The 13996-nt window shown below is 43.5% G+C and overlaps 1 protein-coding gene across 1 annotated transcript; it reads left to right on the forward strand.

Annotated features, from left to right (window-relative positions):
* Nucleotides 1–961: 961 nt before the first annotated feature.
* On the forward strand, nt 962–12898 carry lrif1 (ligand dependent nuclear receptor interacting factor 1). Its single transcript, XM_061735614.1, has 3 exons — nt 962–1274; nt 6096–7620; nt 9933–12898. Exons 1-3 carry the CDS (start codon nt 1258–1260, stop codon nt 10812–10814), a joined length of 2424 nt encoding a protein of 807 aa, XP_061591598.1. The 5' UTR covers nt 962–1257; the 3' UTR covers nt 10815–12898.
* The last annotated feature ends 1098 nt before the right edge of the window (nt 12899–13996 follow it).

Below are 13996 nucleotides of genomic sequence, written 5' to 3' on the forward strand. Positions count from 1 at the left end.
ATCCAAACACCCCCAAACACCTCCAAACACCTCCAAACAAATCCAAACAAATCCAAACACACCCAAACACACCCAAACACATCCAAACACACCCAAACACTTCCAAACACCCCCAAACACATCCAAACACCTCCAAACACCCCTAAACACCCCCAAACACATCCGAACACCTCCAAACACATCCAAACACCCCCAGGCACATCCAAACACCTCCAAACACATCCAAATACTTCCAAACACCTCCAAACACCTCCAAATACCTCCAAATACCTCCAAACACATCCAAACACCCCTAAACACCTCCAAACACCTCCAGACACATCCAAACACCTCGAATTATTTAATTTATTAAGATAATTATTTATAAATTATTTAGTTCAGCCTTGTTCCGAGTTCCGACTTCCGAGGTAAATGGAACGCAGCATTAGACCTGGGTTGTTAAAACAACAAAACCCAACCTCCAGGCTGCTAAAAAGCAAGTTACAATTCTTCCACCTGGCTTTCTCCAATAAATTTAATTCAGCCTTATTTATGTGGCAGAAAAAAATAATAATAATAATAAGGAATAACACAAAGGAAAACTAACAAAAAAATGAAAATGAAAAACGAAAGCTATTTAAGAAAATCACTATTTTACAACAAAATAAAAATACATTATTAAAAGGAGAAAAATGAAAAAGAACAAAAGGAGGAAAGAATTCAAGCTTATAGTGAAGAAAAAAGAAAATTAATGTAAAAAAAAGAGGAAAAACATGGCCTTTGTACGGCGTTAATAAATACATTAATATATTCCATAAGAAACAAACTTTAATCTGTACTTTAATCTGCATTAATAAAAGCTATGTAGGTCAATTCCATTGATTTATACAATAAAAACGAATATTCTCCTTTTTACAATAAAAACAGCGTCACTAACCGGAAGTCAGAACCAAAGAAAATGGCGAAACAACGGAAGCCGAGAGGGAAGCGAAGCATTTCCGGCGGTGCGAGACGCCAGGAATAAAATGTGAACTCAAAATACTTGTTAATAGGAATACACATGCGTTATATTAAACCATCAGTAGCAGTGGCGAGGCTGAAGGCTCGCTATGATACCTTAACATGCACAACAAAGGGGCCGCCGCGCCGTAGACCGCCCCTCGGAGTCATGGACGTGAAGTAAACACTCCAGGAATTAGCCCGTCCCCGGCTCTCCCCGCGTCTAAAGGCTGGCCGGGAACATTATTATCAGCACTGCTTCATTTACAGACAAAAGACATGGACGCGGTTCACAGGTACGGTGGCGGAGCTGACACGTGTGGACAAATGTGTGGTGTGAGCGAGTGGAGAAGCTGCAGCATTCCGGGCTCGGTCGGTTCAGGTCCCTGTTAAATTAGGTCAAAACACCGTGGTGGCGGGATTTAATCCACTCACCCGCTCTCCTGTGGCATAATCTACTCTGCAAGTGTGTGTAATTCAAACTAAATGAGCGCACTGTTGTGCAGGAACGTGTTACAAAGCAGAATGGGGCATAAAACGGAAGTCTTAAAAGTGAGGACATCGTATGGGCAGAAATATGTGCCACTAGAAACTGAATAATTTATATTTGAATTTGAATTGCTCAACTTGAATAATTGCATTAAAAACCTGAATCTGAATCACATAATTTGAATTTGTATTGTTTAATTTGAATCATTGCATTGACAAACTGAATCTACATTCAGTTCTCACAATTCAAATTCAGTTCTTGCAATTCAATTTCAATTTCACTGTGCCAGACATCTGGGTCTTCCGGAGGAAGAGTAATCGAGTGCAGATACATAGAACTCCTTTTCACATAGCCATAGAATTTTTTCTACAAAACGGCAAGATATAAATCTACACTTTTTACACAGAATGGAGAAAAACACAATAGGTTTCGAAATATCTAGCTCCCATTGGTCGTTTATGTCGTTGAAAGAAAATAGAGGTTATAGTCAGTGGTTAATTTGTGCCGGATCCTGCCGGAACAAGATCCGGCACCTCTCGATTTTGGCCTCCCTGCGTTCCGGGACTTATTTGGGCAGATCCGGCACCTCTCGTATATATATAAAACAATAATAATATAAAAAAGTTTTTTTTTAATGTATAAAAAATAATAATATGCATAAATTCATTTACAGAACAAATCCCAAGCATTTCATGTTGTTTATAAAGATTTAACGTCATTTGAAAGAGTCGGAGATTTGTTGATGCAATGAAAAGATGGGCCAGCAAACCACGCCCCTGACCAAAAAAACTTTGGAAATTATATCTGGGGAGCCAGCAGCGAACAACGCAAACATGTCAAAAAGACAGCTGAATTAACTGTCTTTTTTCAAAAAGAAGGAAGAGTTGCATGATTCTTCAAAACGAATCAGAAAAGCAACAAGCGGCGATGAGGGCAATCAATGTGCTCCTTGCGCCGCGGAGCACATACACATGAATGGATTTGTGTCGGTTGCTGTGGATTATGTTCTCACTACAAATAAAAAAACAGGCTGAAGCCCCCCCAAATTTGATCTCAGCCCCCCCAAAATTAAGAGGACATTTTTCCCTTTCCAACGATACCAATATTGTGTTTGTACAATTTAAAACGGCGTTATTTTGGGATTGATGCAGCCGCATCTCTCTGCCTGCAGTCACTGCACTCTGCAGCAATGTCCCGCCCACAGCTCCATCTGATTGGTTACAGACAGAGACAGGTACGGGAAAAAGCCAATCAGCGGTGAAGGCTGTGAATGCTCTGTTCTCACACAAACAGAGGGAAGAATAAGTTTAACCGGGTAGAGAAGGTCCGGAGCTATGTTTCCAAGATAAGTTAAGGCAGCAGACACCCTATTATTGTTATTCTAGCTTTCCAAAGTGCACCAGATTGATGCATTTAAATGCATTATGCTCAAAAAATTTCCCGGGGGGGGGGGGGGGAAAGGATGTTCCGGGACCTCTTCATTGACAAATTAAGCACTGGTTATAGTAGGCTATGTGAAAAGGAGTTCTTTGTATCTGCACTCGATTGCTCTTCCTCCAGAAGACCCGGATGTCTGGCATAGGATAAGATTGAATTGCAAGAACTGAATTTGAATTGTGAGAACTGAATGTAGAATAAGTTTTTCAGTGCAATGATTCAAATTAAACAATACAAATTCAAATTATGTGATTCAGATTCAGTTTTTAATGCAATTATTCAAGTTGAGCAATTCAAATTCAAATATAAATTATTCAGTTTCTAGTGGCACATATTTCTGCCCATAACATCTCCTGAAGATTGCATGTCCCAGAAAAGGCATCAAAATACACTTCTGCCTGGACAATAACCACTATGGTCTTCATAAAATAACTTTAGACTGGGTTAAAAACTACAGCACCTTTTTATAAAACCTGAGAGGTCAAAGTTGAAGTAGGAGAGGACTTAAATGTTTATTGAGACATAATAAACATTTAATCGTGATGGTGAGAGCGTTCCCAAAAGATATGGATACAACACAGCCGTGTAGCCTTCAGAAAACAGCTTATCGGTTGGGGAAACTAAAGGATGGAAGTGTCTTTGGTCTGAGGAGTTCAGATTTACACCCCCCCCCAGACATGGGAGTATATCGTCGTAAGAAGGGCAGGAGATGGTAGTGATGCGCGGATCAATACTGAAATATCGATACTCCCGATTCCAGACCATGTGTGCTTTAAAATCGAGCCTCAGATGAAAATATCGATACTTTTGATACTTAAGTCATAAATTGTAATGTATATCATTAACAGGAATACGGCAGAAAGTAACTAAGCTATTCAGATTTTGTCTAAATGACACGCCTCTGGTAGGAACTACTTTTCATTTTTATAGTAGTTCCTTTTTTTGTTTATTATTCTCTTGTCTATTTTAATGGTTTTATTATTTTATGTAGGATCTTTTTTTAGTGATGGAAACACCTTTTTTAAACACTGTTTTTTCTGTTGTTGTAATAGCTCAGCTATATTGTGAATGAGGTTGCTACCTCAGTATACTTCTGTATCTAAAATACACCCATTTTTCAGATTTACTGGGCACACTATGTGTATTTGCACATCTGTCGGTGATCGAATCGGTATTGCTGATACCAGCCTGAATCATACCTGTCAAGTTTTGGATTTGAAAATAAGGGAAATTTTCCTTCACTCGCTGTGCGCTGTACCACCAGCCCAACCGAGGTCCAGTAGTCCTTACATTTTAAGACAGGTTTACAAGAAATCTAAAATAACTACCAGAAATGCCTTCTCTCTTGTTACATCCATCCATCTCTCTGATTTGTTGTTCCGAGTTTGTTTCTGTTGTCACCACTAACCTCGCAGGTATGGCCACCCAGGTTACAGTAGGTGACAGTTCTCACAAGGCTAGTGACGATTCAGTTTAGAGAGGCAGAGGAATGTTTTTATCCATCCATCCATTTTCTACCGCTTATCTGTTACCGGGTCACGGGAGGCAGCAGTCTTAGCAGAGATGCCAAGACTTCCCTCACCCCAGACACTTCCTCCAGCTCTTCCGAGGGGAGTCCGAGGCGTTCCCAGGCCAGCCGAGAGACATAGTCTCTCCAGAGTGTTCTGGGTCTTCCCCGGGGTCTCCTCCTGGTGGGACATGCCTGGAACACCTCCCTAGGGAGGTGTCCAGGAGGATTCCGTACAGATGCCCGAGCCACCTCAGCTGACTACTTTCAATGTGAAGGAGTAGCGGCTCGACTCCGAGCTCCTCCCGAGTGACCGAACTACTCACCCTATCTCTAAGGGAGCGTCCAGCCACCCTGCGGAGGAAACTCATCTCGGCTGCTTGTATCTGCGTCTTGTCCTTTCGGCCACTACCCAAAGTTCATAACCATAGTTGAGGGTGGGAGCGTAGATTGACTGGTAAATCAAGAGCCTTTCGACTCAGCTCTTTCTTCACCACGACAGTCCGGTACACCGACCGCATAACTGTGGACGCTGCACCAATCTGTCTTTCAATCTCACGCTCCATCTTTCCCTCACTCGTGAACAAGACCCCGAGATACTTGAACTCCTCCACCAGAGACTTCTCCACCCACCCGGAGAAGGCACACCACCCTTTCCCGGTGGAGAACCATGTCCTCTGTTTTGGAGGTGCTGATTCTCATCCCTGCCGCGTTGCACTCGGAGTCAAACTGCCCCAGCACATGCTGAAGGTCCCGGTTCGATGAAGCCAACAGGACAACATCATCTGCAAAAAGCAGAGATGAAATCCTGTGGTTCCCCAACCGGATCCCCTCCGGCCCCTGTGGCTACGCCTAGAAATGCTGTCCATAAAAATTATGAACAGGACCGGTGACAAAGGGCAGCCCTGCAGAAGTCCAACATGCACCGGGAACAAGTCTGACTTACTGCCCGCAATGTGAACCAAACTCCTGCTCCGATCATATAGAGACCGGACAGCCCTTAGCAGAGGGCCCCGGACTCCATACTCACTGAGCACTGAGTCTTACTGAATCGATATCGAAGCATTTAAATCAATATCGAATCGATATCGAATCGAAACCTAAAGAATCGAAATTGAATTGTGAGGTTCTTAACAATACCCAGCTCTAACTCTTATGTTATAAAACGGGAAATTTATGGGAAAATACTAATATGGGAGGATGGCGGGAAAGAGGGCTAAAATATGGTAGTTTCCTGGCCAAAACGGAGACTTGACAGATATGGCCTGAATTTTTGTTGGATTACTTCAGTCACTCCTGTCTAGGTGCAGATTTGTTTTGTGCTGAATAAACTGAGTAACCAGTTATTTTCTTCATGCTTCCATCACTGATGCTGCTGTCGTATTCAAAGATGAATTCCAGGATTAATTTGGGCTCAAATTGTAAGAGTGGTTCACCTTAGCAGGAGACATTGCTGTGAAAAGAGCCCGTTGATATCCACCTTCACATCAGACAGCAGATCAATATATTTCCTAGAACACTGAGCCACTCCTTAGGGCCATGGTATTTTGTAAATGTCTAGAGCTTCAGTGTTTGGGAATGGTACCACCCGAGTAACAAAGACACCTTACCTACCTGTCCTTTTTTTATATCCTGTTTTTTGCTCACATTTCTCTGCTATGTTTTGTTTGTTTTCTGCCCCAGTGGGACTGGTGTCTTCTACCAGGCGATGCCTGCGGTTGGAGCCGACGGAAAGAACATAATGAAACTGATTCCTGTCCAAATGGTCAATGGGCGGTTTATCCCGACTCAGATGAGCATGACCCAGACAAATTCAGCTGCACAGAAAGCTGTCACCATGAACAATACCTCAGGATCTGTCCTCGTGGCTGAAAAGGAAGCAGGGAGTCACTGTACAACTGAACGATTTGTCAGGAACCACTTTTCCCTCGTGAACAACTTGCCCAATAAAGTCAACTTTGTCCTCAGTAACTCGCTAAACAAGCCTCCCATGCAGAAGCAAACTTCAAATTTAACGACCAAAGTTTCTCAGATGGCAGACCCTTCAACAATTCTGGGGAAGTTGATCAGACTTCCAAGGGAACTTCCCGTGACGGTGAAATCTCCAGCGCTTCCTAGAGGACAGTACCTGCAGATTCCCCCCAATGCACAGGTCCAGAGAGTCCCGGCATCTGAGCTCCCTCCAGCGATCAAGGAGCAGATCTTTACTTCATCAGCCAACTCCTCGGCGTACTCAAGCTCACCCAGCGTGGTCCTCGTGTCACCCGTCACTACCATGAGACAAGGAGTTCCTGAACCCAGTGGCTCAACGACCCGTGCAGTCAAACTGCTCCCCAAAACGCCCAATCCGACGGCATGTGTCCCTCTGAAGGGAGTGCAACCACAGCTGAGACTAATACCAAAGGTTTCGCAGAGGCCCAACAGCCCCACCAGGTGGGTTATTGAAGAGGTGGACAACTCCTCCCCTGATAACCTGAGACCTGTTGATTCTCCATCTTCCCCTTCAGAGATCCTTCGATCCGTGACCGAGGGAGGGAATGCTGTCAGGCAGACCATCTCTCAAACAATTCATGGCAAGGATGTGCAAGGACAAGAAAATGCTTTGGTGGTGTGCAATGGGAAGGTGTTTTTTGTGGGCAAAAATGGCAGCTTAACGTCTAAATCCACAGCTGCAAGAGAGAGCTCGGAGGGCAACAAAGTTGTCTTTCCTTCTCCTCGCCAGCAGTCAGCTGCGCCTCAAACGAATCCAGAGCTCAGAACACTAGATAAGTCAAATGAAGTGATTGATCTTTGTGACGACGACGACGACGCTCAGGAGGATCAACTTCAACAAGCCTCCCAACTGGACGAGGATAACGTCATATTTGTGTCATATATTCCACCCAAGGCCGAGTCCAGCACGGCAAAAGAGGTGATCCTAAAAACAACAATGGGACCCGGAGAGAAAACAACACTCATGACCTCAAGTGGCTCCAACCGCAGAGCAGACGTTTCAGTTGGTGGCCAAAGCATCCCCATCAGACAAGATGACCACGCCAACGGGAAGAGCCAGCGGAGCATCTCCACCCAGCAGAGAGACCATCTGGAGGTGGGTGCAACAACGGGAAGTCCAGCAGATCCCGAGGACAGAGGAGAACGTGCCGAGGCGAGCGCTCCAGAACCCGAGGCCAGCGCTCCAGAACCCGTGGCGAGCGCTCCAGAACCCCAGGTAGGGGCACAATTTAATCTGATGTGATGTGTTTGATAGGAATGTTTCTATGTGATGACAGCACTGTCACAATAAAATATTGCATCTGTGAAAGAATAAGAAAATGAAATGTGGAAACAATTAAAGTAGTTCAGTCAATTTATTTTTTACCTAGGGGAGCTGGGGGGGGTCCAATCCCAGGCCACGCGGGCTGCTGTCCTGTATGTTGGATGCTCACACCTGATTTAAATGTCTTGATCACGCTTGTCATCAAGGTCTGCACAAGTCTGTTAATGATGCAAGAAAACGTCTCAAATGTGCGGGACGGCGGCTGCGAGCACTGGAATTGGACATTTGTGATTTATGTAACTGATGTATTCATTCTAAATATTTTATATATTTGCAATCTGTATGCGGTATTTAAGATAAGAAGATGCAAGGACCCTAAAGTTTTATATTTGAAGAGAAGAATTCTAAATTAAAAAGTAATTAAAGCATACAAACAGGACAAGTATAGACAGAGTCGACTGTCTGAGGCCACGAGGACATCGTTGTCTCACACCACCATAGGATGCTGGGAGTTTTTGTTGCTTTTCCTGAGATTCAACATCAAACATCTCTGATATTTCTCCCCAAAACTGAATAGAACTGCACAATGACGGCTGTTGTGCTCCTTGGCTCCCTCTTGCTACTTAAAGCTGTGCGTCGGTCTTCCCTCACTCAGTTTATTGTTACCATAATGCCAATTGTGTCGTCCCACACAATTGAAAAGCTCTTGTCTTCTTTCAGAAAACCGTTCCAAGACTCATATGGACACAATGCTGTATTTCTCTGCTTTCTGGTAGCCTCTGAATTATATAGATATTGTAAATGGTTATGGATAGAGAAATACACGCGGCAGATCATGTTGGTGGTGACAGGTTGGTCATAGGAGGGAGGTGGCCTCCAATATAATGGTTGGGGAAACAGTGACCCATAACTCGTGACCGTAGGTGACAAAACTATCACCACCTGTCAATCATCTGCTCCATTCTTCCCTCACTTGTGAGCAAACTCCTTCGGCACCTCCCACAGGACACCCTGAGGGACATGGTCGTATGCCTTCGCCAAGGTGTCGTGACACGTGGACTGACTGACCAAACTCGCATGCTCCCTCCAGAACCCTGGCCAGGTTGTAGAGCTGGGACAAGACTAGCAGCCGCTGAAGCTGCAGTCTGCCTGGCCTCTCGTTACCTGTCATGTGACTCCTCCCTCACCTTAAAAAAAATTCTTCCTGAAAAGATTATGCAATATTGTAAATGCCACTCGAGTTTGTTCTAGTTTGTTTTCAAGCAATTTCATTTCCTTTTAATTTATCTGGTCCAACATTGTCATCTTCAGTTTTGCTCATCAGCTTCAGGGTAAGAAGTGCAAGATCATATCAAATGTCCACGTAAAACTTTTTTGTTTGTTTCATTTGCAAGAGGATGTGGACAGATGTCGGTTTAGCAGTCGTTGCTGCAGGGATTGTTCTTACCACAGGAAGGCGGCGGGGGGTGTACAGCCCGTGCTTGGGGCCAGGTGCTGGAAATACATGTACAAACAGAAACCATGGACCTTGGGTAAAACTGTGACTCTTTGATGTTTCTTTCATTGAGTTGTGGTGCAAAAACATGCATCATGCATATGATAAAGAAGAGTTTTTGTATCCAGCCATAGTTGAAAATAACAGTGAAAGCCAGTTTATGATGGCGTGAAACCGCTGAGGTTTATGCATCTGACTTGTGTGTTGTCCTGAGAGCTTCCAGGCTGCTGTCTGCCACTCATGTTTTCCCAGAGTCTGTAATTGAGTTTGATGCGCATTAAAGTCGACGTAGCTCACGGAGCCACAACAGTGCCGTTTGAGTGCAGTTTAAATAAACTAAAGGTTAGTTAGTTTAGTTAGTTAGTTTAAGTTTATTTCAGCCATATATACCTTTCAAGGCAACAAGGAAGAGACAAATATTACAATTTGACTGAAAAAGGCTCAGGCAGAAGCAGAGCTTATTAATTCCCGCCTACTATACAACTTAAGCTAGACAATACATGGTGTCAAGTATGAAGAAAAAACACTGAACATAGATGAACATTCACTAGACAGTCTTTGCTTATGAAGTTTGACATTGACTAACTAATCGGTGGTTGCTAGTTGGTTTCCTGTCCTTTGATTACGTTCAGAGTGAAAAGTGGCACAAAATCCACTATTCCGATGAGATTTTTGTACATGGGAGATGTTTGTATCTGACAACCAAGAAACTCAGTCTGCTCTGCACATGCTACCTGTACTCATAAATTCATTTTTTCTTTCTTTGCAGATGTTGCTGCTGTCAGAGCCCTGTCAGATGTCAGACCGCCTGCTGAGGAACATCTTTGGGATCACAGCTGATGTGAGAATTTGTCTGCAGAAGATTGATGAAGCAGGACCTGGGTGCTTCTCTGCAGATCTCCTGCACACAGAGTCCATGCGATTGGCAGAAGACGACGAGGAAGCAAGTGGTTTAAAAGAGAAAGAACTCTCTTTTCACGACATTTGGACAGACATTTCCCACGATCCTGTCAATGTTCCTAGTGTGAAAGTGCAAACTGAACACAAGGTGTCCACATCTCCGCACGCAAGTGTCACACCTTTGAAAAGCTCCCCTTCCAAACTTAACACAAAACATCCTTCCAGACTGAAGGAGAACTGCTGGTCTTTGGGCCAGAGTTCCCTCAGCAAAACGCGTTGCTCTGAGTCTGAACCAGTGGTCAGCTACGTTGAACCAATAGATGAGGATTTCCCAGATGAAAATGACAACCCCAGGTCACAGGACGGACCGGCCCATCCCCAAACTCAGACATGCAGGGACATCAACGCCAGCACGAGGAGAGTGGGGCGGACGAGGAAGCGCACCATGTGTCCGTGTTGCGTCCCGTACGTTCTGCATCCTGTCGGGAAGTCCAGCGCAAGGTTCGAGGAGCCCGAAGAGTGCACGTTAACCGCGGACCAGACGAGTAAGAAAGCGGGACGACCGAAGGTCCCGAGGAAAGATGGGAGAACCTCTTCAAGGATCAGCTGTGTGGAGTCCAGAAGCAAAAACTCTAAACCACACGAGATCCAGTCTGGTGATGGTTTGGAGTTCAAAAGACACGAACAGAGTGAAAGACTTGAAGATATCCTTGAGGAGAAGGTGGCTCAAATAAGAAAAGGTATGAGTTGACACACAAAAAAACAAAAAACATATACCGAAGGATGTGAAGAAGCTGCAGCCCAAATCTCGTTTTTGCTTCATCATTCACGTGCCTTCATCGGGTTGTTTTGAAACACTCTTTTTGCATCTTTCAGAGTAGATTTTGGATTCTTGATGAACCACTTTACAGAGGATTTGATTGTTGATCTGCTTTTTATAACCCAAAAGACACCAACATTTTAGTATGCATAACCTTCGTGTTGTGAATTTAATTAATTTGTTTGCAGTAAAGTATTTGTGTTGCTTCTGATAATTTAGTGGGAATTAGCAAGTACTAACACGACTAAGTCCAGATACTGTTTTATTAGAGCAGTAGAGACGCTGACGAGCAGCTCCACGGCCACAACCCTGGAGGCCACGAGGCTGAAGAGGTGGAGCAACAATCGGGGCAAGCACACACAGTAACCCCCCCCAGTCGTCCGCTGCTGTCTTTAATGCCAGCAAGCAAACGGTTGCATCAGCCCTGTCCTTGAATAAAAGTCAGCTGGACAGGTTTCCTCTGTTCTCTGAGACATTTCTCCTCTCGTCCGGGAGCCTTCCTCGGGTGTGGCTGGCTGGTGGGGACCTTCACGTTTACGAGATGAAACTGCCAGCCGGTCAAACCTCCCAGGGAGGAGATTCGGGAGAGATACATGAGGCCACCTTCCCAGTGTTTCCCTCATTTCCACAAAGACCCCCCCCCCCCCCCTCTGTGTTCTCTGTTCTCATCAGTCAGAAGTGAAACAGCCTTTTTTTCAATGAACGGTGACACATCTTCAAGAACCAACAAAGCAGGTCCGGTTGCCTTTGAATTCAAGCCGGATGACTGAATCTGAGTCTTGACGTTCACTTCCTGGAATGTACTTCACTCCTGCCAGTCGGGAGTTTTAATTGGCCACTATATGATTTAAACTCGTTAACTATCTGGTTGGTTGCTCATCAGTGGAGGCTTGTTTCAGGACATTTTGCATTTTAAACTGTGCTATGTTAACATTTTATTCATCACAGTAAACTAAGACAAATACAGTTTTTTGATTTGGCCAAGTTTTGACCAAAACTTTGACGGTTTAACATGAAAACGTCACGAGACAGCAGCGCTGCCACTTTATCTGTTGAGTGACAACGAGCTGAACAGTTTGTTCTTTCATAGCCCAGTTTTAATGCTACTTATGTTATCATTATTTAGATCTAGATTAGTTTTATCACCACATATCACACAGCTCTGCATGTTCTGTCTCAGCTGATGGCACTGAGTCTTTTTTCATTATTCTCACCTCTGCTGTTTAGTTCTGAGTTTCTGGTTATAATAATTCACAATTACAGAGCTGTTGGAATATTAATTACATTTCATTAATTCATCACATTACTTGTCATCATTAAGCAAGATGTCTTGAGCCAAGTTGAAATGGAAGTACATAAAAGTAAGAGAGGAGCTTAAGTTCTGCAGAAGTTTAACCCTGTTGACTCACTACAAGTATTAAATACTATTGAATAAATAAATGCACACTAGTCACTTGTGAAATACTACTAATATTATTATGTTATGAAGGTTCTTGTGGTAAAGTTGTTCTGTCGGAGCGCAATACGGTTGGATGTTGACTTTCTGTTCAATTGTCACCTTATCGGATCGGTCAGTTGGTCCACCAACTGATCCAATATCTGTCCTATGGATCCATTTCCATGAAATATGCCTCCAGATTTTCAATTTAAAACAAAGTTTCCCCTTTGGTGCTTTTATGAAATGATTTATTTGGTTGTTTATTGTTAAATGCTATGGACTGATTATGTTTCATTTCCGTCCCAGCCGCCGCTTAAGAAGGCAGTTACCTTTAAATACTTTATATCTACAAAATAAACTGGATGTATAGAAGATGGATCAGTTGTGAGATGTTTTATTGACGGATGTTACATATTGTAAACAAAGTAAATGGTACAAATATGTCATGTTTTGTAGGTTTAAGCTGCTGTTGTCAATTTGACCCAGAACATTAAAGATTATTTTTAACATGGCAGCTGGTTGATTTACGCTTTTTGTTGCCTACAGAAGTGAATTTAAGGATATTTCTCCATTTAAGGACAGCCTTTTCATGCTGTTCAAACTTTTATTGGATCTGAGCTACATACATGAAGTACACAAAAGGAAACACTGCACTCTGAGCTACTTTGATGCAGAAAAATAACCTGCATTACTAATTAGGTGTGGTTTAATTATAGAGCAACTCAAACAATGACACAAGTATAAATGCCATAGATGGTGTAGGCGCGGTGCGATGCCTACCTGCGTAGCTGCCACACAGAAGTATAAACCAGGCTTTACTTCCATATTGAGGCCAGAAGAAACGAGATCTGCAGTTTATCCACTCACCGCTGGAGGCTGGCTCCAAAAGTGAGTCAGTCTGTTAAATTGGGAGTATGTGGATATTGACGCAAACATCTGTAGGCAACTGAGCACCTCCCCCTGTTGATCACCCAAAGGTTCTGGTACCAGTGATTGACAAAAGGTGGGCATTTATCCTGTGTGGCTATATGGCACCCTGCAGTCTGAGGAAAAATACGTTACAAAACCACTGTTCAGCAAAAACTATGGAAGAGATCACAAATCCTCTGTCCAGTTTAACATACATTCTAGTCCAGTGGTTCTCAACTGGTCTGGCTTCGGGGCCCTCCATCCCTCCTTCATTACAAGCCGGGACCCAAATCAAAGACAGTTTTCTAGTTCTCAAATTCATTGAAAATGTAGTGTAGCTTAAGCCTCAGATTGTAGAGAAATAACAGTGTTTTCACATACAAACGTGAAATAAAAAAGTGCAACTGAAAAATATTTGCCAAAATATATGGCTTTAGCTGAGCATCCACTAATTAAATGTACAATACAGTAGGAGTGAAGTTATTCAGTCATTAATCAAGCTTCAAATAGGAAGCTGATTTGACAATCTAAATATCTCAACGGCCACTTTTAACAGACTCAAGTGGTGTTTTCCTGCAAATACATGAAAAAATAGGGAAATATACCCAAAAACCTGAGAACTTGACCATCATCTAAAGGCACAGGGCCCGGGGCCCGGGGCCCACTGAAAACGGGTCTGTGACCCACTTCTGGGTCCCGACCCACCAGTTGAGAATCACTGCTGTCATGTGGGGAGGACCGAGGTCAGTTTTACATGTGTTAAGAG

The sequence above is a fragment of the Cololabis saira genome, chromosome 12 (genome assembly GCF_033807715.1).
Source record: "Cololabis saira isolate AMF1-May2022 chromosome 12, fColSai1.1, whole genome shotgun sequence".
NCBI lineage: Eukaryota > Metazoa > Chordata > Actinopteri > Beloniformes > Belonidae > Cololabis > Cololabis saira.